Source organism: Pseudophryne corroboree, chromosome 6, assembly GCF_028390025.1.
Source record: "Pseudophryne corroboree isolate aPseCor3 chromosome 6, aPseCor3.hap2, whole genome shotgun sequence".
NCBI lineage: Eukaryota > Metazoa > Chordata > Amphibia > Anura > Myobatrachidae > Pseudophryne > Pseudophryne corroboree.
In genome coordinates, this window is record NC_086449.1 from 647,062,160 (window position 1) to 647,088,725 (window position 26,566).

A 26,566-nucleotide genomic window follows, 5' to 3' on the forward strand; every position below is an offset into this window, starting at 1 on the left:
TCGACGGTGAAGGAACAAACGTATTTTCAAGTAGAGCCACACGTTATATGATCACGGCAATGAAGGAGGCTTTGCATATCTCTGATACTGCAAGTACCACAAAAAGGGGTATTATGTGGGGGGTGAAAAAACTACCTGTAGTTTTTCCTGAATCAGAGGAATTGAATGATGTATGTGATGAAGCGTGGGTTAACCCAGATAGAAAAGTGCTAATTTCAAAAAAGTTATTGGCATTATACCCTTTCCCGCCAGAGGTTAGGGCGCGCTGGGAAACACCCCCTAGGGTGGATAAGGCGCTCACACGCTTATTAAAACAAGTGGCGTTACCGTCTCCTGATACGGCCGCCCTCAAGGATCCAGCTGATAGGAGGCTGGAAACTACCCTAAAGAGTATATACACACATACTGGTGTTATACTGCGACCAGCCATCGCCTCAGCCTGGATGTGCAGTGCTGGGGTGGTCTGGTCGGATTCCCTGACTGAAAATATTGATACCCTGGATAGGGACAGTATTTTATTGACTATAGAGCAATTAAAGGATGCTTTTCTTTATATGCGAGATGCTCAGAGGGATATTTGCACTCTGGCATCGAGAGTAAGTGCGATGTCCATATCTGCCAGAAGAAGTTTATGGACGCGACAGTGGTCAGGTGATGCGGATTCCAAACGACATATGGAAGTATTGCCGTATAAAGGGGAGGAATTATTTGGCGTAGGTCTATCGGATCTGGTGGCCACGGCAACTGCCGGAAAATCCACCTTTTTACCTCAGACCCCCTCCCAACAGAAAAAGACACCGTCTTTTCAGCCGCAGTCCTTTCGGTCCTATAAGAACAAGAGGGCAAAAGGACAGTCATATCTGCCCCGGGGCAGAGGAAGGGGTAAGAGAGGGCAGCAAGCAGCCCCTGCCCAGGAACAGAAGCCCTCCCAGGGTTCTGCAAAGCCCTCAGCATGACGCTGGGGCTGTACAAGCGGACTCAGGAGCGGTGGGGGGTCGACTCAGGAATTTCAGCGCACAGTGGGCTTGCTCACAGGTGGACCCTTGGATCCTGCAGGTAGTATCTCAGGGTTACAGGTTGGAATTCGAGAAGTCTCCCCCTCGCCGGTTCCTAAAGTCTGATTTGCCAACGTCTCCCTCAGACAGGGCGACGGTATTGGAAGCCATTCACAAGCTGTTTTCTCAGCAGGTGATAGTCAAGGTACCCCTCCTACAACAGGGAAAGGGGTATTACTCCACGCTATTTGTGGTACCGAAGCCGGACGGCTCGGTAAGACCTATTCTAAATCTGAAATCTTTGAACCTGTACATACAAAAATTCAAGTTCAAGATGGAATCACTCAGAGCAGTGATAGCGAATCTGGAAGAAGGGGACTTTATGGTGTCCCTGGACATAAAGGATGCTTACCTGCATGTCCCAATTTGCCCTTCACATCAAGGGTACCTCAGGTTCGTGGTGCAAAACTGTCATTATCAGTTTCAGACGCTGCCGTTTGGATTGTCCACGGCACCTCGGGTCTTTACCAAGGTAATGGCCGAAATGATGATTCTTCTGCGAAGAAGAGGCGTATTAATTATCCCTTACTTGGACGATCTCCTGATAAGGGCAAGGTCCAGAGAACAGCTGGAGGACGGAGTAGCACTAACCCAAGTAGTGCTGCAACAACACGGGTGGATTCTGAATTTTCCAAAATCTCCGTTGACCCCGACAACACGTCTGCTGTTCCTGGGAATGATTCTGGACACGGTTCAGAAAAAGGTGTTTCTTCCGGAGGAGAAAGCCAAGGAGTTATCCGAACTTGTCAGGAACCTCCTAAAACCAGGAAAAGTGTCTGTGCATCAATGCACAAGAGTCCTGGGAAAGATGGTGGCTTCTTACGAAGCAATTCCATTCGGCAGATTCCACGCACGAACTTTTCAGTGGGATCTGCTGGACAAATGGTCCGGATCGCATCTGCAGATGCATCAGCGGATAACCTTATCGACACGGACAAGGGTGTCTCTTCTGTGGTGGTTGCAGAGTGCTCATCTGTTAGAGGGCCGCAGATTCGGCATACAGGACTGGGTCCTGGTGACCACGGATGCCAGTCTGAGAGGCTGGGGAGCGGTCACACAGGGAAGAAACTTCCAGGGAGTATGGTCAAGCCTGGAGATGTCTCTTCATATAAATATACTGGAGCTAGGAGCAATTTACAATGCTCTAAGCCTGGCAAAACCCCTGCTTCAGGGTCAGCCGGTGTTGATCCAGTCGGACAACATCACGGCAGTCGCCCACGTAAACAGACAGGGCGGCACAAGAAGCAGGAGAGCAATGGCAGAAGCTGCAAGGATCCTTCGCTGGGCGGAAGATCATGTGATAGCACTGTCAGCAGTGTTCATTCCGGGAGTAGACAACTGGGAAGCAGACTTCCTCAGCAGACACGATCTACACCCGGGAGAGTGGGGACTTCATCCAGAAGTCTTCCACATGATTGTGAACCGTTGGGAAAAACCAAAGGTGGATATGATGGCGTCTCGCCTCAACAAAAAACTGGACAGGTATTGCGCCAGGTCAAGAGACCCTCAGGCAATAGCTGTGGACGCTCTGGTAACACCGTGGGTGTACCAGTCAGTGTATGTGTTTCCTCCTCTGCCTCTCATACCCAAAGTACTGAGAATTATACGGCAAAGGGGAGTAAGAACGATACTCGTGGCTCCGGATTGGCCAAGAAGAACTTGGTACCCGGAACTTCAGGAGATGCTCACGGAAAATCCGTGGCCTCTACCTCTAAGACGGGACCTGATTCAGCAGGGACCGTGTCTATTCCAAGACTTACCGTGGCTGCGTTTGACGGCATGGCGGTTGAACGCCGAATTCTAAAGGAAAAAGGCATTCCAGAAGAGGTCATTCCTACACTGGTTAAAGCCAGGAAGGAGGTGACTGCACAACATTATCACCGCATTTGGAGAAAATATGTTGCGCGGTGTGAGGCCAGGAAGGCCCCCACGGAGGAATTTCAACTGGGTCGATTCCTACATTTCCTGCAAACAGGATTGTCTATGGGCCTCAAATTGGGGTCCATTAAGGTTCAAATTTCGGCCCTGTCGATTTTCTTCCAGAAAGAATTGGCTTCAGTTCCTGAAGTCCAGACTTTTGTAAAAGGAGTACTACATATACAGCCCCCGGTTGTGCCCCCAGTGGCTCCGTGGGACCTGAATGTAGTTTTGGATTTTCTCAAATCCCATTGGTTTGAGCCACTCAAATCGGTGGATTTGAAATATCTTACATGGAAAGTAACCATGCTACTGGCCCTGGCTTCAGCCAGGAGAGTATCAGAATTGGCGGCTTTATCGTATAAGAGCCCATATCTGATTTTCCATTCGGACAGGGCAGAACTGCGGACGCGTCCTCAGTTTCTGCCTAAGGTGGTGTCAGCGTTTCACCTGAACCAGCCTATTGTGGTGCCTGCGGCTACTAGCGATTTGGAAGATTCCAAGTTGCTGGACGTTGTCAGGGCATTGAAAATATACATTTCAAGGACGGCTGGAGTCAGAAAATCTGACTCGCTGTTTATACTGTATGCACCCAACAAGCTGGGTGCTCCTGCTTCTAAGCAGACGATTGCTCGTTGGATTTGTAGCACAATTCAACTTGCACATTCTGTGGCAGGCCTGCCACAGCATAAATCTGTCAAGGCCCATTCCACAAGGAAGGTGGGCTCATCCTGGGCGGCTGCCCGAGGGGTCTCGGCATTACAACTCTGCCGAGCAGCTACGTGGTCGGGGGAGAACACGTTTGTAAAATTCTACAAATTTGATACCCTGGCTAAAGAGGACCTGGAGTTCTCTCATTCGGTGCTGCAGAGTCATCCGCACTCTCCCGCCCGTTTGGGAGCTTTGGTATAATCCCCATGGTCCTGACGGAGTCCCCAGCATCCACTTAGGACGTCAGAGAAAATAAGATTTTACTTACCGATAAATCTATTTCTCGTAGTCCGTAGTGGATGCTGGGCGCCCATCCCAAGTGCGGATTGTCTGCAATACTTGTACATAGTTATTGTTACAAAAAAATCGGGTTGTTATTTGTTGTGAGCCGTCTGTTCAGAGGCTCCTACGTTTGTCATACTGTTAACTGGGTTTAGATCACAAGTTATACGGTGTGATTGGTGTGGCTGGTATGAGTCTTACCCGGGATTCAATATCCTTCCTTATTGTGTACGCTCGTCCGGGCACAGTATCCTAACTGAGGCTTGGAGGAGGGTCATAGGGGGAGGAGCCAGTACACACCACCTGATCCTAAAGCTTTAGTTTTGTGCCCTGTCTCCTGCGGAGCCGCTATTCCCCATGGTCCTGACGGAGTCCCCAGCATCCACTACGGACTACGAGAAATAGATTTATCGGTAAGTAAAATCTTATTTTCTGTGCAGGGTAAATACTGGCTGCTTTATTTTTACACTGCAATTTCAGTTTGAACACATCCCACCCAAATCTACTGTGAGGTACACAGATCTATCACAGACCGCTGAGCACACATCTCTTCCCCCGCTCAGCACAGCACGATGTGTGCTGAGGGGGGGGGGGGGGGGGGGGACCGCTCATTTCACCCAGCTGTGAAATGAGGTGATCTCACTAGATTGGGCATGCATGCCCAATCTAGAGCTGGCGATAGCGACGCGCTGTCGCCGGCATCCCTACACATGGAGCGATGTGGTCTTAATTTCTAAGCAATCTAGTCAGGTTGCTTAGAAATTAAGTGAACATCGGTCCGTGTGTACCCCCCTTAACTCTCTCTGCACGTTATATCTGCCCCACCTGCAACCAGTGCAACATGGTTTGCCCATTAGTGTGCTTTTTTGGTTTGCTGAAACTCTGAATACCCCCCATGACCTCACATCTTAGACTGACCTTTTCTATTTCCCTCCTACAATACTTCTGAGTTTAGCCTCAGTCATGGCTTAAAATAATCTTAAAAATAATGGGGTATTGTTTTCTTTTTGTTTTTTTACCTGTCTAAAATACACCTAAAAGCACACTTCTCTTCGATGTGCAACTGGAAGGAGCAAAATTACTTCATTTAAACATATCAGAAGCTGTCCACCAGGTATACTGAGCGCCGGGATCCCAACAGCCGGCATACAGAATACCACCCGTCCACCAGTACTGAGCTAGTACATAATAACTCTAATGGCTGTAGGTTGTCATTCCATACAGCATAGACAGCCCCTCCAGAACGTTAGCTCATTTTATTCATTTCCCTAAAATGAAATCTTGTTCTATGCACTGCTGTGGAAAACCTAGGAGTACCTACAGCACCACAGGAGGGATTATGCTGTGCCTCAGCCGCTTTGTGCATCACAGAAATACATTAGATCATCTATTACAGGTGTACTATGCAGTCCCAAAGTCATTATCAGATGACAGAAGGCATGGCTGTTTGGGGTGATCACTGTTGGTATTTGAGTGCTTTTACCCACGCAGTCAGGGTCACCTTATGAGATATGTTTCAATCAGTAGGCACACACCGGAAAGCTCTTTGTGGTATAACCTGTTTATATAATGAAACTGGAACCGATCATAATACAAACTGATAATCAGAACAGGATAACTGTGCATGAGCAGCAATCACTGCATGCTCCATCTCTCTCCGGTTGGTTCTAAATCGGAGTGGGAGAAGGGACCTTCTGATGTCACTAGGGGAGAAGCCACGCCACCAGGGGGAGGAGCTACGGCTGAACAGGGTACCCGAAAAGTACGCTCGCCATGCTTCGATCTAGGTGGCTCGCTCCACTCCGCTTCGCTCGCCACCTGATTACTAAAGGTAATAGTTGGTGGCGTGGATAGTAGAGGAACTATCCCGCTGGCCTAGCTCCTCCCCCTTGTGTCGTGCCTCCTCCCCTGACGTAAAAGGTCCCTTAGGCCACTTGAATCTAGCATCTACCATCTCTCTCCTTCATGTCACCTTCAGAACACAGACTGTAAAACACATAACACATATACGACCGCTCCACCTGCTGTCCCTCCTGTGCAATTACACATCAAAGTCTCTTGCAGTTTCTCAACAATCACTAACTATGGGGTAGATGTATGAAGCAGTGACAAGAATGAAGAAGTGATCCAGTGGAGAAGTTGCCCATGGCAACCAATCAGCTGCTATGTATAATTTGATAGAATGCACTATATAAATGCTACCTCAAAGCTGATTGGTTGCCATGGGCAACTTCTCCGCTAGCTCACTTCTTCAATCTTTTTACGGCTTTATCCATCCACCCCTGTGTTCTGAGGGGCTATTAAGAAGGGTCATTCGGTTAAAGTTCAGAACATGGGACCCTCTGTATTAGCATAACTAAACTTTAGAACACAATTAAACTTGTTCAGGACATTAAAAATTGTTCCCTCGTGGGCTTGCATTGCTCGCCACACTTCGGGATACTGTTCCCATTACATAGTGAAATTGATAGCTCATGGCTCCCATGTTCTGAACTTGAGCCGGGTCATTCTATAAGCCCAAAAATGACTGCATCTACTGCATCAAGTGTATGTAGAGCTGCATCAAGTGCAAGAATGACTGCATCTACTGCATCAAGTGCATGTAGAGCTGCATCTACTGCATCAAGTGCAATAATGACTGCATCTACTGCATCAAGTGCATGTAGAGCTGATTGCTAGACAGTTGTAGACATTGTGCACTTGTCATTCCCAAAATATTGCCTTGTTCTGGATAATTCTGCAACATTGTGAAAAGTAAATGGTTAATGAATTGCATGCAATCAAAGGATGACTTGTGTTTTTTTGTCCATGACTAGTTGTTTTGGTAACAGCCATCTAATGCAGTATGTTATTTTAACAAAGAGGTTTTTGATTGCACTGGAGTCATGAGACAAAGACTATATTGTAATTTATCTATCAATTCAATGCTTGGTACCAGGATTATGTGAAAAGGGAAGAGACTGTCACATATAATTTCTTTGTACTAGCAAATGATAGGGTTTATGTTTTCAGTATAATAGTAAGTAGACGTATAATTGTAGGCGTGATACATGTTTACATGCTAGGAATTTGTGCTACTTATAACATAGTAGATGTGTTATATTGATGGATTACACTAGTTCTTCTAAATGATAGAAAGTAGAGTAAGAGTGCAATATAATAGCTATATACCTTTCAGAGGACATTCCGGCACTGCAGGTAGTTTCTCATTAAGGGACTTTTACACTTCACATATATAGACATATCACACATACACAATAGTGATGAGCGGGTTCGGTTCCTCGGAATCCGAACCCCCCCGAACTTCACCCATTTTACACGGTTCTGAGGCAGACTCGGATCCTCCCGCCTTGCTCGGTTAACCCGAGCGCGCCCGAACGTCATCATCCCGCTGTCGGATTCTCGCGAGATTCGTATTCTATAAGCGATGCCGCCATTTTCACTCGTGCATTGGAGATGATAGGGAGAGGTCGTGCAGCGTTCTCTCAGTTTCTGTGCTCAGTGTGCTGCAAATATCTGTGCTCAGTGTCCTGCAAATATCTGTGCTCAGTGCCCTGCAAATATCTGTGCTCAGTGTGCTTGCAAATATCTGTGCTAAGTGTGCTGAAAATATCTACGTTCTCTGCCTGAAAAACGCTCCATATCTGTGCTGCATTGTAGTATATAGTAGGAGGACAGTGCAGAATTTTGCTGACCAGTGACCACCAGTATTATATAGCAGTACGGTACAGTAGTCCATTGCTCTACCTCTGTGTCGTCAAGTATACTATGCATCCATCCCTGTGCTGCATGTTAGTTGTGCGCAGTATTATATAGTAGGAGGACAGTGCAGAATTTTGCTGACCACCAGTATATAATATATAGCAGTACGGTACAGTAGTCCACTGCTCTACCTACCTCTGTGTCGTCAAGTATACTATCCATCCATACCTGTAGTGCATTTTAGTTGTCTTCAGTATATATAGTAGGAGGACAGTGCAGAATTATGCTGACCACCAGTATATAATATATAGCAGTACGGTACAGTAGGCCACTGCTCTACCTACCTCTATGTCGTCAAGTATACTATCCATCCATACCTGTGGTGCATTTTAGTTGTGCGCAGTATATATAGTAGGAGGACAGTGCAGAATTTTGCTGACCACCAGTATATAATATATAGCAGTACGGTACAGTAGTCCACTGCTCTACCTACCTCTGTGTCGTCAAGTATACTATCCATCCATACCTGTAGTGCATTTTAGTTGTCTTCAGTATATATAGTAGGAGGACAGTGCAGAATTATGCTGACCACCAGTATATAATATATAGCAGTACGGTACAGTAGGCCACTGCTCTACCTACCTCTATGTCGTCAAGTATACTATCCATCCATACCTGTGGTGCATTTTAGTTGTGCGCAGTATATATAGTAGGAGGACAGTGCAGAATTTTGCTGACCACCAGTATATAATATATAGCAGTACGGTACAGTAGGCCACTGCTCTACCTACCTCTGTGTCGTCAAGTATACTATCCATCCATACCTGTGGTGCATTTTAGTTGTACTCAGTATATATAGTAGGAGGACAGTGCAGAATTTTGCTTACCACCAGTATATAATATATAGCAGTACGGTACAGTAGGCCACTGCTCTACCTACCTCTGTGTCGTCAAGTATACTATCCATCCATACCTGTGGTGCATTTTAGTTGTGCGCAGTATATATAGTAGGAGGACAGTGCAGAATTTTGCTGACCACCAGTATATAATATATAGCAGTACGGTACAGTAGTCCACTGCTCTACCTCTGTGTCGTCAAGTATACTACAAAAGTTCAGTAAAATGACCCAAAAATCAAAATTAAAAGCGTCTGATGAGAAGCGTAAACTTGCCAATATGCCATTTACGACACAGAGTGGCAAGGAACGGCTGAGGCCCTGGCCTATGTTCATGGCTAGTGGTTCAGATTCACATGAGGATGGAAGCACTCATCCTCTCGCTAGAAAACTGCAGTGCCATTCCTAGATGGGCCAGGTGTTTTTGTCAGCCACTTGGGTAGCTTAGCTTAGTCACACAGCTACCTCATTGCACCTTTTCTTTCTTTGCATCATGTGCTGTTTAGAGACTATTTTTTAAATCTGCCATCCTGTCTGAAGGTGGGTACACACTAATAGATATATCTGCAGATCAATTGATCTGCAGATATATCTATGGACGGATCGGGCAGTGTGCTGTACATACACACTGCCCGATCCGTCGGGGACTGACGTCATGAACTGACAGTTCAGCTGTCAATCACCGCCGGCCGCCGCAGCATGTGTACGGGCGGTCGGCCGACCGCCCCGTACACACACAGCGACGCGCCAATATATCGGTAGATATATTGGCCGTCGGCTGTGCTGCGCGTCTGACGTGATACGTCTGTGAACGACGGAGTTCACAGATTTATCGGCCGTACACACTGGCCGACGGTCCCGCAATATATCGGCCGTTCAAGAGAACGCCCGATATATCGACCAGTGTGTACGGGCCTTGACACTGCAGTGCCACTCCTAGATGGGCCAGGTGTTTGTGTCGGCCACTTGGGTCGCTTAGCTTAGTCACACAGCTACCTCATTGCACCTCTTTTTTTCTTTGCATCATGTGCTGTTTGGGGACTATTTTTTAAATCTGCCATCCTGCCTGACACTGCAGTGCCACTCCTAGATTGGCCAGGTGTTTGTGTCGGCCACTTGGGTCGCTTAGCTTAGCCATCCAGCGACCTCGGTGCAAATTTTAGGACTAAAAATAATATTGTGAGGTGTTCAGAATAGACTGGAAATGAGTGGAAATTATGGTTATTGGGGTTAATAATACTATAGGATCAAAATTACACCCAAATTCTATGATTTAAGCTGTTTTTGAGGGTTTTTGAAAAAAAAACAACCGAATCCAAAACACACCCGAATCCGACAAAAAATTTTCAGGGAGGTTTTGCCAAAATGCGTCCAAATCCAAAACACGGCCGTGGAACCGAATCCAAAACCAAAACATAAAACCCGAAAAATTTCCGGTGCACATCACTAATATACAATAAAATAAAGAATGTTATCATATTCAGTTATAGTTTTGTTTTTGTGAAAAGCTAGAAGCATATTCTGTACTTGTGACCGCTGTCTTATGCATACTTTGTAATGTCACAGATATGACTGTGTGATGAGAAGCATACCTCCCAACATGTCGGAGTACAGAATCAGGATGTGGGGTGGTGGCTGCGGCTAACTGGGGCTGTAACCACGTGATATTAGCTGCGCTCATAATCTGCATTTTTAGTTTATCCTGAACTGCAGAATGCAGAATTGTGATGTTTAGGGGTTTATTTATTACAAACTACCAATTTCTGTATATTTTCTGCAGTTTGTGGCAAGTTTTAAAAGGGTGATTTTTATAAAGTCAATACATTGCAAAATTGTGGCTAAAGTAATGTTGTAGGAGTACTTGTATCCTCTTTTTTTTATGTATGTCTTATTATACTCATTACCTGTAATATTAGGCTTCAGAAACTTAATGGGACTGATGCAGGCTTGAACATAAGTCCGACTGCAGAGTGAATCGTGCATGATTTTGCTCTGTTTATATGGCAGAACCTTGGGGGTAATTCAGACCTCATCGCTGCTGTGCATTTTTGCATAGCGGGCGATCAGGTCTGTATTGCGTATGCACCGCAATGCGTAGGCACGACAGACCGCAGCAATGGCGATCGCCAGTCAGCGATGGGTTTGTGCGAAGAATCCATTCGCACGGGCGTTTGCAGGGAGATTGACAGGAAGAGGGCATTTGTGGGTGGCAACTGAGCGTTTTCAGGGAGTGTCAGGAAAACCTCAGACGGGACCAAGCGTTTGAAGGGAGGGTGTCTGACGTCAAATCCGGCTCTGATCAGCCTGATGTGATCTCAGCGGCTGAGTAAATCCTGGGCTGCGCGGAGACTGCACAAAATCAGTTTGTGCAGTTCTGCTACACACACGATCGCACACTTGCACAGCTAAAATACACTCCCTCTGTAGGCAGCGAGTATCTGATCGCAGGACAGCAAAAATCGCTGCCCATCTATCAGGTCTGAATTACCCCCATGTGTAAGTATGGACTATGCAGAGCTATACACAACCAGAATCCATTCACAATTGCTGGTGCAGGAACATTCTCATGTAGGTTAGGTTCAGAGAGGTCATGACGATGTGTTGCAGGCTACGCAGAGTTGTGCTTAGTCATTATAACGCCACTTCTCAGGCGTATCATGTCACCAGAGATAAGGCTAAGGCAGTGCACACGGATGATGGTGAGGGGTTTGGAGCCAAGCATAAGGCTATGGGTACTCCAGACACAGTGATTCATATTGCGGATGCACACTAGTTTCATGCACACAAACTAAGAGCAATTCAACTCTGCATCAGCACCAATGGATTTTTATCATTAGGGACATGTAAATTAAAACAATCTAAATGTCAAAAGCTTTTATGGCATACATATACATTGGAATTTGAAATGTGGTTACCTTTTTCCTATGTTAGCACAATTCTCCTTTCATTGTGTTTATGGTGATGTCTGGGAGGCTGATCTGTCCTGTCTGTCATTATTTATGTTACTGTTTTCTTAAATCCTACAGAGTTTGCCATATCCATACTGGAGAAGATGCAGGCACAGGAAATCTTGCGGAGTTTGAGGCTACTGGAGTTTGATGACTTTAGCAGATTCTTCCACGGTGTTCCAGCAGCCACATTTGTGGGATTAGGTGCCTTTGCTGCAGTCATCGCGTACTGGTTCGCCAGTCGACCCAAAGCCGTCAAACCACCATGCAACCTCCTAATGCAGTCAGAAGAAGTAGAGGTAAACAATGCATGTTCTATATACAGGGTTCTATAGTATATTCACTTGTGACCGTACTATGTGGCTGATTCGGAGTCAGACTCTGCTGTAACCGCATTAGTGTATTTTGCTGTAGTCAGTGTACCAGCTCTTGTATTTGAATGCAGAAGGGCTGGAACATCCGCTTTGAGCAGCTTCAGTAGCAACCATGGAAAGCATCATCAGGACCTGCACCAGCCCATGCTAGGTGCAGTATAGTATGAGCTCCAATGTATGCGATTAAGCACCTGAATCTGAAACTACTCCTGCAGCACTCCTATAATACGCCCATAAGAATGAGTATATTCATATGTCTGTATAGCCAACTCTCAGTCACCATCCAGGAATGCCTAATACAGTCAATCGGCCCTGTGACTCTGTGTGTGTGTGCCATGGACTGCATGCCTAGTGCCACTTTTTAGGGATTAAGATGCCTGTGCCTCCAAGTCAACATCAGCATTGCACTGACTCAGAATAACCTCATGTATAACAATATAGTGTACATTATATATATATATATATATATATATGCGTATATGCATTTTACCATGAATCCAGCCAGCCAGCGCTTTCACACACATTTAAGTTGTATTTGTATCTTCTCAGAGAGAGAGACAGAGACATTCTATTCCGTTCAGAAGTTTCATTATGGAGTATTTACATGTGTTAATACCTTTTTTATAGGAATTAATTTAGAATCCCAATGCCCAGTTATAAACAGGGTGTGTTTATCTCCGTCAGGGAGAGAGCATCTTTTTAATTTGCTATTATGGTTTCTAGAATGAATGGGCAGGTACTTTTATTGGACCAGATTGTTCTATTAGATGAGCAGCCATGGGCTCCCCGCTGAGGAAGGATTTGCATTGGGAAATGGAGAATCTGTTTGCAATATACTAACCACTTAGCTGCCTAATATTGTTTCCAAAAACTGCTCAGAAAATGTCAGTTCTTTTATGATTGAATTAGGTCAAGAACATCCATGTAAAACTTTTCCAACATGAATTTATTAAAATTGAGCATTTCTGTCTGGTTGTATCGTTTGCTCAGCTTGGCATGGTCGTAACTGATGTGATGGTGCCAGGTATATGGTTTAGGAGTAACTGACATTATGTGCAGTTCAGTACCTGTTTTTAGTAAATTAGGACCTAAGGTAAAGATAATATTGCTGGGAATATTAATTAAATATCTGTCTACAGAGACCAGATTATAGCTATTATTTTTAAGAAGATAATAGAAAACACCTTAATAGTTGCATACCTCCCAACCGTTCCGATTTTAGCGGGACAGTCCCATTTTTTGTACACTGTCCCACCTGTGGGCTGCACTGTCCTGAAAGCTGGGTGGAAACTCTGCTCTGCACAGCAAAGCAGCAAGTGATCCCTAAGGGAGGAGAGCCTGGGGCAGCCCAGCTGCTCTGTGATCGCTGGGCACGCTCAAAGTGGGGACAATGGTATACGTGCCACAAGGCCACACCCCCTAACCCTGAGATCATGCCCTTTTTTGGGTGGTGGGAGGTAAGGGTTGCTAGGAGGAACTACACCGTAGTTTCTGTATTCATTTTCAGAAAAGTGCCCAGGGGAGTTAAATACTTTTTTTAATGGTTATATGTGAACTTTCATTTGTAATATCAAATAAATTAGCTATATTTTTACTTTTCATACACTGTGAGGATACAGGGTTCTCAGATCACTCAGGCAACCAGGTGGATGACAGCATAAATATGTTTTATTAAAATAACACTCAAAGCAGAATTACATGACAGTTTAACAGTGCTTTAGGTTTACCACCAGACTTATTATAATGTATTAGTCATCAAGGCTAGTAACTCTAAATCCCCAGCCAGACTTCAGTGTCTTCAGTTGTGATTGCTGATGGCAGTCTGCGTCAATTACACATCCAGTACCCAAGTTATCTGGTCTCAAACGCCCTGGTAACAAACTCTACACTTGTTATGGTGGCTTTTTGCTGGGGTCTACTCCCTATGGCTTCTCCATTGCTTCCCAAAGGAAGTTGGCTCCTGACTATCCAGAATCTCCAGCCACAGTCCGATTCTTTCAACTGGGTATTCTGCAGAATAATAGAATTCACGGAAGATCTGCAGAAGTGTGATCTCCACACAAACAAAACAGCAATCCATACCCAGGACCTGAGTCACAACCTCTTAATGCCAAAACGAATACACCAATTTCACCACAAGTCCCAGATGATTATTATTATTATTATTATTATTATTATCAGAGCTCGTGGACCGGCAGTGGCGGTACCTGATTGGCTGCCGGACCGCAAGTTTTGATTGGCTCACTTACCGGCACCATATTTTAAATGCCCACCACCGCCGGAGACTCTGTCACTCTCACCGCAGCCACTCTCCGGACTTCACAGGAGAGGCGCGCGCTGCGCTCTCCTCCCCTTTCGTCCCTCATACAGGAGGAGCAGCCCCGGCGGCAGTAGAAGAAGCCAGCAAGGGTTAGCACTGTGTAAGGCACTGTATCGGACACTGCGGGGGAAAGGGGGGGAGGGGGGGCATTTTATCTGGTGCTGCTGGGGGCATTTTAAATGGCACTGCAGGGGGAATTGTATCTGCCACTGGTGGGGGCATTGTATCTGGCATTGCTGGGGGGGATACTTTGTGAATCTGGCACTGCTGGGGGCATTATTTGTGTATCTGGCACTGCTGGGAGGCATTATTTGAATATCTGACACTGCTGAGGGGCATTATTTGTGTATCTGGCACTGCTGAGGTGCATTATTTGTGTATCTGGCACTACGTGGGGGGGCATTACTTGTAGTTGTGAGGCCACACCCACTTTTGTGATGCCACACCCACTTTCACAGGAATGCACGCGCATTGGGGGGAGGGGGGAGCTCGTTCAGAGGTGTTATTTTCCGAAAGTAGCTCACACCCCAATTAAGGTTGGAGACCACTGGACTAGAGCATTACTTTTGTATATGTGAGCAATACTGTTCCACATTTATGGTAATGGACATATATTTACTGTGATTAGTGCGCTGTTTCAGTTTTGGTCACCTGTAGGAATTTCTTGCCCTAAATCTATGCAAATGTATTATTCGGAGTGTAGATTAAGATGAGTCTTTTTTGTGACTTATTTATTTAATTTAGTTGGTCATAAAAACAAATTGGGACAGATGTAATGCTGCCCGAGTTCAGCAGCCGTGCAGGACACTGGCCAAACTCTGGCGTTTTTAAAGGGGCAATCACTTACAATGCAAAACCATGCCTTGTAAGGGATTGCCCCTTTAAAAAAAAGTTTGAGTTGGGCCGCCATCCTGAACGGCCGCTGAACTCAGGCGGCGTTACTTTCGGCCCCAGGTCTGCATTCCTACAATATTTAAGTAGTTTAATGGTAGATTAGCCCAGGCTGCAGCCAAGCTGATATATCTGGAAAAGAACGGCATGAAACTGCTCAACTATCAGTAACTCTTCATACTTATTTCTTTCCATCTTTTTTGTAGGGCAGTAATGGTGCTCGCCATTCTGTGCTAGGTGACGGCCCACACCTGCTTACACACTACTATGATGATGCAAGGACAATGTACGAGGTCTTCCAGAGAGGACTACACATATCTGGTAATATAGAGTGCATTAGATTCCGTAACCTGTATACCTGTATATAACCTGTCTAGATTAAAAGTTATTTGTATCTATTGGGCAAATATAAGCAAGATACCAAGGGACCTGTGATTGATTAGAAGGATGTTTTATTTCTCCATCAATTCATGCATTCATTAATTAGCCCAGATCACTACCATTGGAAAGGCAGTGGGAAAGTCTGGAGCAGAGGATTTTGTACCATATGAAGTGCATGGTGCTGGAGCGTCAGTGATCATTTCACCAAAAAACATACTTGCGTTACAATTCAATATATTAATGTAAGGTGAATTAGTGGCATAGGCATACAGATGTAGCACAGATCAAATTGACTTCTAATGATAGAGAATTTTATCATTCTCTGTGAGCTGTTGCATTGAGCACATGCATTGATCATGAAAAACCTTGTTTCTCAGAGTAATACTCTTTACTGCCACCAGATGGCACTTTGATAAATACTGTATGTACTATGTATGGTGGATGAATGGAAAGTACACAGCGCGTGCATGCTGTGCTTCGTAAATAATATTACTATGTTCACATCTCCGCTTAAGATAATGTATCAGATGCATCTGCATTCGTAGCAATGGCGACTATCTGTTATTTGCAGAAAAAAAATCACACGGCTAAGTAGCAAAGAACTGCAACAGAGATCTGCAAGTGATTGACCAATGCCTATACTCAGATACTCAGACCACAGACGCTGTCTATAATAATTTTATTAACAGGAGGTGTCTTCTCTCCTTAAGCCAACCCCAATGCTACACAGCCAGTGCTGAATTCCACTATAATTGGCAGACCCAATAATACACCTTACAATAAAGAAGACAGCTTATCAAGTGGTGTTTTTTACAAAATGATCATCACAGTGTCTCACACACACACACACACACACACACACACACACACACACACACACACACACACATCCTTCTCCCTCTCTAGAGCTTTAGGATGTGTGTTAAATAACAACATTGGTGGTTCCATTGCAGCGACTTCTCATTGCAACCTCATAAGAATAAAATAACCCATCAGTAAGCAGTGTAATTATATTGCAGGTAAAACTTGCCTTGGTTTGGTGATTCATTTTAATTTTAAAATGTAAACTCGCTCTGTGATGGTGGAATCGCCCAACATTAAAAGGCAATTGACACATGTGGCATTTGCATGTATAAATTGAACTTTTGTGTAATTCTACTCAGCGTTACTTGCCTCAGCTTTGTGTGTGTTCAAGCTTCAAGCTGCTTATCAGAGCAAATTAAATTAACCTTCTGCAGTTGATTTTCCCCACTGACCTATATTATAAGTTAGACCACTGTAGAATAAGATGGGATCTGATGAATAAGAATAAAGCTGGCAGCCTGCACGCAGTCTCTGAGGGACTCTTCAGGGCACTCAGCCAGAGTAACATAATAAAGAGCACAAATAACGTCAAAACAACAACAGCCAATGATGTGTTTTAAGCGAGTGAATCTAAATATATCTATATTACAAGTGATGGCATAAAGCTTGTGTAGTCATAAAATATATATCTCTGAACAAAGGGGACAAAAAGCAAAATCATTCTGGACAATTGACACGGTTGGCCATTAGTCTGAAGAGAAAGAGATCCCTATTTCTGTACCACCTGACATAACCATAGCACTTATACTGCATGTGACAACGCTAATCCTATTTTAACAAAAGCAAAACTACCTGCTAATGTTACCAGTGCATTGAGCGGTGGCCCCTGTTCCTGTAGATGGGGACATTTCACTGGGAGACGTCAGCAGTATAGTAAATTCTTTGGAGACAGGATTTTGCATGAGAGTAATTAATAGCAGCCAATGGGGTGACAAAGATTGTTATGACAAGTACCAAATCGGTCAGTACCTGTACCAGTTTTGCTTACAGAAGGGACTCTTATTTACATGATGCTAATACCTGTGTGTAAAGCTAGGTACACATTACCCGATGGGTGACGCCGATCCGGTAAATGCTCCAATATGACAGAGGGGATATCAGATTGGTGCGCACGTGTACAGAATGAGCTTTTTCTTGCTCAGTGTGTACTTTCCATTAATCTGTAGATTGGGATCAGGTCCAGGGTAATGATTCAACATGTGCAGCCTGATGTGTGTGTCACAGGAGCTTTTGAACCTGTTTATCGGCTTCGAACATCCAATAATTTGGCATTATTGGCCCGATAATGCCCAATATTTGGTTAGTGTGTACCTAGCTTTAGATATGGTAATAGACTGGTGAGGCATTACTGCCTACAGTATGTCTGTTTCAGGGGACACCAGTAACATACAGAAAGAGGGGGGTGCTTCCTCCCAACCCACCCCCGGCATTCACCCAGCACACTGACAATTACCTGTAACAATACCTGAACCTATCTGGTAATAGAATTTCAGAGAAATTGGTCACATGCGTTTGCACAGACATGTTTAGCTACTGAGCCGCGTCAAGGATTCTCCGATATCAACAGTCCTAACACTACATAATAGCAGTGCCCACATAGGGCCATGTGATTTATCTACAGTAAGGCCTCATGATTACAGCTCATACAAAAAAACGCATCCAGAGATAGCGCTAGCTTACTTAGGAGCCACCCCTAGGATCACCCTTTAGCACTACAAGGACCAGCATGCCTTCCATTTGCTGCTCCCGTTCAATGCCTTCTCACACATGCAGACTGACAGTGGTAGCTGCTCAATCATTCCTGGAGATAATTGAATCAGGTGCTAGAAAAGGGAAGGGGTCACAAACAAACAGCAGGCGGGGCGGGGGGCGGCTTCCCCCACCCACCCGGTATCCCCCCAGCACACTGACAATTACCTGTAACAATACTTGAACCTATCTGGTAATAGAATTTCAGAGAATTGGTTACATACATTTGCAAAGACATGTTTAGTTGCTTAGCCGCGTCAAGGCTTCTCCAATATCAGCAGCCCTAACACTACATAATAGTAGTGCCCACATAGTGCCATGTGATTTGTCTACAGTAAGGCCTCTTGATAAAGGCACTAGTAACATATCTAATAAAAGAAATATGGGAAATTACTTTCATTGTATGACAAAGTAATGTAGCAAGTGTCTATACTTATTATAGGTGTTATTAGTACAAAGTATGTATGCAGATAATTCTTTATCTCTTATGCTAAACTTGCCCCCATAAACACAGCATGTACATGTGTGTGGTCAGTCCTGTAATGTGTTTTCAGTTTTAGAATTTATTGTATATTGTCCTTTGAATTATAGAATTCTGTACTATTTTTATTTCTCCTCTAGAAAATGGTCCATGTCTAGGATCAAGGAAACCCAACCAGCCGTATGAATGGCTATCATATAAGGAGGTAAGAATCATTGTTTTGGTGTAGTAACAATTTTAGCTTCAAACCATGTGTGCCTGCCATCATTTATATGTTATTAATTGTGACAGTCTCATCACATTAGGGCATCTCAGATTCCCCGGTAGGCATTAGCCATCCCTCATGCCTTAAACTTAAAACACCCTGCGGTGTCCACACATATTCCCGACCAGGGCTATATCTAGGGCTCTGGCAAGGAGCTGCATAGCAATGTCATGATCTCTGTAGCATTCACTGCACTTTTAGGGTCACAACTAGAGATGAGCGCCTGAAATTTTTCGGGTTTTGTGTTTTGGTTTTGGGTTCGGTTCCGCGGCCGTGTTTTGGGTTCGAACGCGTTTTGGCAAAACCTCACCGAATTATTTTTGTCGGATTCGGGTGTGTTTTGGATTCGGGTGTTTTTTTCAAAAAACCCTAAAAAAACAGCTTAAATCATAGAATTTGGGGGTAATTTTGATCCCAAAGTATTATTAACCTCAAAAAACATAATTTACACTCATTTTCAGCCTATTCTGAACACATCACACCTCACAATATTATTTTTAGTCCTAAAATTTGCACCGAGGTCGCTGTGTGAGTAAGATAAGCGACCCTAGTGGCCGACACAAACACCGGGCCCATCTAGGAGTGGCACTGCAGTGTCACGCAGGATGTCCCTTCCAAAAAACCCTCCCCAAACAGCACATGACGCAAAGAAAAAAAGAGGCGCAATGAGGTAGCTGTGTGAGTAAGATTAGCGACCCTAGTGGCCGACACAAACACCGGGCCCATCTAGGAGTGGCACTGCAGTGTCACGCAGGATGGCCCTTCCAAAAAACCCTCCCCAAACAGCACATGACGCAAAGAAAAAAAGAGGCGCAATGAGGTAGCTGTGTGAGTAAGATTAGCGACCCTAGTGGCCGACACAAACACCGGGCCCATCTAGGAGTGGCACTGCAGTGTCACGCAGGATGGCCCTTCCAAAAAACCCTCCCCAAACAGCACATGACGCAAAGAAAAAAAGAGGCGCAATGAGGTAGCTGACTGTGTGAGTAAGATTAGCGACCCTAGTGGCCGACACAAACACCGGGCACATCTAGGAGTGGCACTGCAGTGTCACGCAGGATGTCCCTTCCAAAAAACCCTCCCCAAACAGCACATGACGCAAAGAAAAAAAGAGGCGCAATGAGGTAGCTGTGTGAGTAAGATTAGCGACCCTAGTGGCCGACACAAACACCGGGCCCATCTAGGAGTGGCACTGCAGTGTCACGCAGGATGTCCCTTCCAAAAAACCCTCCCCAATCAGCACATGATGCAAAGAAAAAGAAAAGAAAAAAGAGGTGCAAGATGGAATTATCCTTGGGCCCTCCCACCCACCCTTATGTTGTATAAACAAAACAGGACATGCACACTTTAACCAACCCATCATTTCAGTGACAGGGTCTGCCACACGACTGTGACTGATATGACGGGTTGGTTTGGACCCCCCCCAAAAAAGAAGCAATTAATCTCTCCTTGCACAAACTGGCTCTACAGAGGCAAGATGTCCACCTCATCTTCACCCTCCGATATATCACCGTGTACATCCCCCTCCTCACAGATTATCAATTCGTCCCCACTGGAATCCACCATCTCAGCTCCCTGTGTACTTTGTGGAGGCAATTGCTGCTGGTCAATGTCTCCGCGGAGGAATTGATTATAATTCATTTTAATGAACATCATCTTCTCCACATTTTCTGGATGTAACCTCGTACGCCGATTGCTGACAAGGTGAGCGGCGGCACTAAACACTCTTTCGGAGTACACACTTGTGGGAGGGCAACTTAGGTAGAATAAAGCCAGTTTGTGCAAGGGCCTCCAAATTGCCTCTTTTTCCTGCCAGTATAAGTACGGACTGTGTGACGTGCCTACTTGGATGCGGTCACTCATATAATCCTCCACCATTCTATCAATGTTGAGAGAATCATATGCAGTGACAGTAGACGACATGTCCGTAATCGTTGTCAGGTCCTTCAGTCCGGACCAGATGTCAGCATCAGCAGTCGCTCCAGACTGCCCTGCATCACCGCCAGCGGGTGGGCTCGGAATTCTGAGCCTTTTCCTCGCACCCCCAGTTGCGGGAGAATGTGAAGGAGGAGATGTTGACAGGTCGCGTTCCGCTTGACTTGACAATTTTGTCACCAGCAGGTCTTTCAACCCCAGCAGACCTGTGTCTGCCGGAAAGAGAGATCCAAGGTAGGCTTTAAATCTAGGATCGAGCACGGTGGCCAAAATGTAGTGCTCTGATTTCAACAGATTGACCACCCGTGAATCCTTGTTAAGCGAATTAAGGGCTGCATCCACAAGTCCCACATGCCTAGCGGAATCGCTCCGTGTTAGCTCCTTCTTCAATGCCTCCAGCTTCTTCTGCAAAAGCCTGATGAGGGGAATGACCTGACTCAGGCTGGCAGTGTCTGAACTGACTTCACGTGTGGCAAGTTCAAAGGGCATCAGAACCTTGCACAACGTTGAAATCATTCTCCACTGCACTTGAGACAGGTGCATTCCATCTCCTATATCGTGCTCAATTGTATAGGCTTGAATGGCCTTTTGCTGCTCCTCCAACCTCTGAAGCATATAGAGGGTTGAATTCCACCTCGTTACCACTTCTTGCTTCAGATGATGGCAGGGCAGGTTCAGTAGTTTTTGGTGGTGCTCCAGTCTTCTGTACGTGGTGCCTGTACGCCGAAAGTGTCCCGCAATTTTTCTGGCCACCGACAGCATCTCTTGCACGCCCCTGTCGTTTTTTAAAAAATTCTGCACCACCAAATTCAAGGTATGTGCAAAACATGGGACGTGCTGGAATTTGCCCATATTTAATGCACACACAATATTGCTGGCGTTGTCCGATGCCACAAATCCACAGGAGAGTCCAATTGGGGTAAGCCATTCCGCGATGATCTTCCTCAGTTGCCGTAAGAGGTTTTCAGCTGTGTGCGTATTCTGGAAAGCGGTGATACAAAGCGTAGCCTGCCTAGGAAAGAGTTGGCGTTTGCGAGATGCTGCTACTGGTGCCGCCGCTGCTGTTCTTGCGGCGGGAGTCCATACATCTACCCAGTGGGCTGTCACAGTCATATAGTCCTGACCCTGCCCTGCTCCACTTGTCCACATGTCCGTGGTTAAGTGGACATTGGGTACAACTGCATTTTTTAGGACACTGGTGAGTCTTTTTCTGACGTCCGTGTACATTCTCGGTATCGCCTGCCTAGAGAAGTGGAACCTAGATGGTATTTGGTAACGGGGGCACACTGCCTCAATAAATTGTCTAGTTCCCTGTGAACTAACGGCGGATACCGGACGCACGTCTAACACCAACATAGTTGTCAAGGACTCAGTTATCCGCTTTGCAGTAGGATGACTGCTGTGATATTTCATCTTCCTCGCAAAGGACTGTTGAACAGTCAATTGCTTACTGGAAGTAGTACAAGTGGGCTTACGACTTCCCCTCTGGGATGACCATCGACTCCCAGCGGCAACAACAGCAGCGCCAGCAGCAGTAGGCGTTACACGCAAGGATGCATCGGAGGAATCCCAGGCAGGAAAGGACTCGTCAGACTTGCCAGTGACATGGCCTGCAGGACTATTGGCATTCCTGGGGAAGGAGGAAATTGACACTGAGGGAGTTGGTGGGGTGGTTTGCGTGAGCTTGGTTACAAGAGGAAGGGATTTACTGGTCAGTGGACTGCTTCCGCTGTCACCCAAAGTTTTTGAACTTGTCACTGACTTATTATGAATGCGCTGCAGGTGACGTATAAGGGAGGATGTTCCGAGGTGGTTAACGTCCTTACCCCTACTTATTACAGCTTGACAAAGGGAACACACGGCTTGACACCTGTTGTCCGCATTTCTGGTGAAATACCTCCACACCGAAGAGCTGATTTTTTTGGTATTTTCACCTGGCATGTCAACGGCCATATTCCTCCCACGGACAACAGGTGTCTCCCCGGGTGCCTGACTTAAACAAACCACCTCACCATCAGAATCCTCCTGGTCAATTTCCTCCCCAGCGCCAGCAACACCCATATCCTCCTCATCCTGGTGTACTTCAACACTGACATCTTCAATCTGACTATCAGGAACTGGACTGCGGGTGCTCCTTCCAGCACTTGCAGGGGGCATGCAAATAGTGGAAGGCGCATGCTCTTCACGTCCAGTGTTGGGAAGGTCAGGCATCGCAAACGACACAATTGGACTCTCCTTGTGGATTTGGGATTTCAAAGAACGCACAGTTCTTTGCGGTGCTTTTGCCAGCTTGAGTCTTTTCAGTTTTCTAGCGAGAGGCTGAGTGCTTCCATCCTCATGTGAAGCTGAACCACTAGCCATGAACATAGGCCAGGGCCTCAGCCGTTCCTTGCCACTCCGTGTGGTAAATGGCATATTGGCAAGTTTACGCTTCTCCTCCGACAATTTTATTTTAGGTTTTGGAGTCCTTTTTTTTCTGATATTTGGTGTTTTGGATTTGACATGCTCTGTACTATGACATTGGGCATCGGCCTTGGCAGACGACGTTGCTGGCATTTCATCGTCTCGGCCATGACTAGTGGCAGCAGCTTCAGCACGAGGTGGAAGTGGATCTTGATCTTTCCCTAATTTTGGAACCTCAACTTTTTTGTTCTCCATATTTTATAGGCAGAACTAAAAGGCACCTCAGGTAAACAATGGAGATGGATGGATTGGATAGTTTACTAGTATACAATTATGGACGGACTGCCACGGTTAGGTGGTATAAAAAAACCACGGTTAGGTGGTATATATTATAATAATAATACAATTATGGATGGACGGACTGCCTGCCGACTGCCGACACAGAGGTAGCCACAGCCGTGAACTACCGCACTGTACACTGGTTGATAAAGAGATAGTAGTATACTCGTAACAACTAGTATGACACTATGACGACGGTATAAAGAATGGAAAAAAAACCACGGTTAGGTGGTATATATTATAATAATAATACAATTATGGATGGACGGACTGCCTGCCGACTGCCGACACAGAGGTAGCCACAGCCGTGAACTACCGCACTGTACACTGGTTGATAAAGAGATAGTAGTATACTCGTAACAACTAGTATGACACTATGACGACGGTATAAAGAATGGAAAAAAAACCACGGTTAGGTGGTATATATTATAATAATAATACAATTATGGATGGACGGACTGCCTGCCGACTGCCGACACAGAGGTAGCCACAGCCGTGAACTACCGCACTGTACACTGGTTGATAAAGAGATAGTAGTATACTCGTAACAACTAGTATGACACTATGACGACGGTATAAAGAATGCAAAAAAAACCACGGTTAGGTGGTATATATTATAATAATAATACAATTATGGATGGATGGACTGCCTGCCGACTGCCGACACAGAGGTAGCCACAGCCGTGAACTACCGCACTGTACACTGGTTGATAAAGAGATAGTAGTATACTCGTAACAACTAGTATGACACTATGACGACGGTATAAAGAATGGAAAAAAAACCACGGTTAGGTGGTATATATTATAATAATAATACAATTATGGATGGACGGACTGCCTGCCGACTGCCGACACAGAGGTAGCCACAGCCGTGAACTACCGCACTGTACACTGGTTGATAAAGAGATAGTAGTATACTCGTAACAACTAGTATGACACTATGACGACGGTATAAAGAATGCAAAAAAAACCACGGTTAGGTGGTATATATTATAATAATAATACAATTATGGATGGACGGACTGCCTGCCGACTGCCGACACAGAGGTAGCCACAGCCGTGAACTACCGCACTGTACACTGGTTGATAAAGAGATAGTAGTATACTCGTAACAACTAGTATGACACTATGACGACGGTATAAAGAATGAAAAAAAAACCACGGTTAGGTGGTATATATTATAATAATAATACAATTATGGATGGACGGACTGCCTGCCGACTGCCGACACAGAGGTAGCCACAGCCGTGAACTACCGCACTGTACACTGGTTGATAAAGAGATAGTAGTATACTCGTAACAATTAGGATGACACTATGACGGTATAAAGAATGAAAAAAAAACCACGGTTAGGTGGTAGGTATATAATAATAAATAATACAATTCTGGTCGGACGGACTGCCTGCCGTGTGCCGACACAGAGGTAGCCACAGCCGTGAACTACCGCACTGTACTGTGTCTGCTGCTAATATAGACTGGTTGATATTTAAAGAGATATTAGTAGTATACAACAATACTATACTGGTGGTCAGGCACTGGTCACCACTCCTGCAGCAAAAGTGTGCACTGTTAATTAATATAATTGTACTCCTGGCTCCTGCTAACAACCTGCAGTGCTCCCCAGTCTCCCCCACAATTAATTATAAGCTTTTAATTTATACATTGATGACTGTGCAGCACACTGGGCTGAGCTGAGTGCACACAGACTGAGTCACACTGTGTGACTGACTGTGCTGTGTATCGTTTTTTTTTTCAGGCAGAGAACGGATATAGCAGAGAGAACTGAACGGATATATTATATTAAATAAAAGTTAACTAGCAACTGCACTGGTCACTGACTGTGGTAAACTAACTCTGTCTGCGACTCTGCACAATCTCTCTCTATCTAATCTATCTATCTCTATTCTAATGGAGAGGACGCCAGACACGTCCTCTCCCTATCAATCTCAATGCACGAGTGAAAATGGCGGCGACGCGCGGCTCCTTATATAGAATCCGAGTCTCGCGATAGAATCCGAGCCTCGCGAGAATCCGACAGCGTCATGATGACGTTCGGGCGCGCTCGGGTTAACCGAGCAAGGCGGGAAGATCCGAGTCGCTCGGACCCGTGGAAAAAAAAGTGAAGTTCGTGCGGGTTCGGATTCAAAGAAACCGAACCCGCTCATCTCTAGTCACAACACCATGGAGGCTCTGTAACAGGGCCCAGAGTCAGAAGACTGAGAAATAAGTCTTAGGAAATTTGGGGAATGCCTCCCCGGCATTGGTTAAAGGTTAAGTTTGCTAAACCTAGTGGTACCCCCCCTCGACTGGCATCCCTGGTGATTACCATCCTGGACAACCTGAAGTTGCAGCCCTGATGCCGCAATTCCAAAAAATGTCTTGAGATAGTGGGACAGTCCTCTTACGTTAAACTTGTCACATCTTAATTGGATCTCTTGGGGGCATGGATTTATTTTCTCTTGCTGATCTGGTGAGCCTTCACTGCATGCCTTACCTAGTAAATTAATAACCATGACAGACCGTCAGAATAAGTACTAAATAATGATAATTTCCACTATAGCCATTCTACAATAAAGCCAATTATCTCCAAAGGATTCTACTGCTGGAAGATAAGGGCCATACTGAACAGACATCCCCATAACTACAGTATGAGTGCACCGCTCCTGCCTGTCAGGGGTGGTTAAACATTTCTAAGGACACCTGCAGATCTTCTGCTGTTATAATTAATTAACCAAGTTAACACATGAGTCTTTTCAATTACCCATCAAAGAAAAGCACAGCAAATCACATAATGTTTTGTTGCCTATTCATTTGTAGCCCAAACTTGTCTTTCCATTTATTTGTGGCTATCAGCATGGACTAAAATGCTTTTTTTGAAATAGAAGTACAGTGTAGTCTTCTTTATTTTCTATTACTAAAAACATTGAGTGTTAAAAATAGTGTACTATAGAAGTAAAACATGGGGTTCATGGGTGAAAACTTTTAGGGGTCTATTCATGAAGCAGTGAAAAGTGTGGAGAAGTGAGCTAGTGGAGAAGTTGCCTATGGCAACC

The 26,566-nt window shown here is 45.2% G+C and overlaps 1 protein-coding gene across 7 annotated transcripts in view; it reads left to right on the forward strand.

The window, feature by feature from the left end:
* Positions 1-26,566, forward strand: part of ACSL6 (acyl-CoA synthetase long chain family member 6) — a 415,322-nt gene that overhangs the window by 216,517 nt on the left and 172,239 nt on the right. For all 7 annotated transcript variants that reach the window (XM_063928196.1, XM_063928197.1, XM_063928198.1 and 4 more), the window contains exons 2-4: positions 11,590-11,810; positions 15,303-15,417; positions 18,712-18,776. In XM_063928196.1, the coding sequence (XP_063784266.1) occupies positions 11,590-11,810; positions 15,303-15,417; positions 18,712-18,776 (401 nt within the window). The remainder of the gene's footprint in view (positions 1-11,589; positions 11,811-15,302; positions 15,418-18,711; positions 18,777-26,566) is intronic.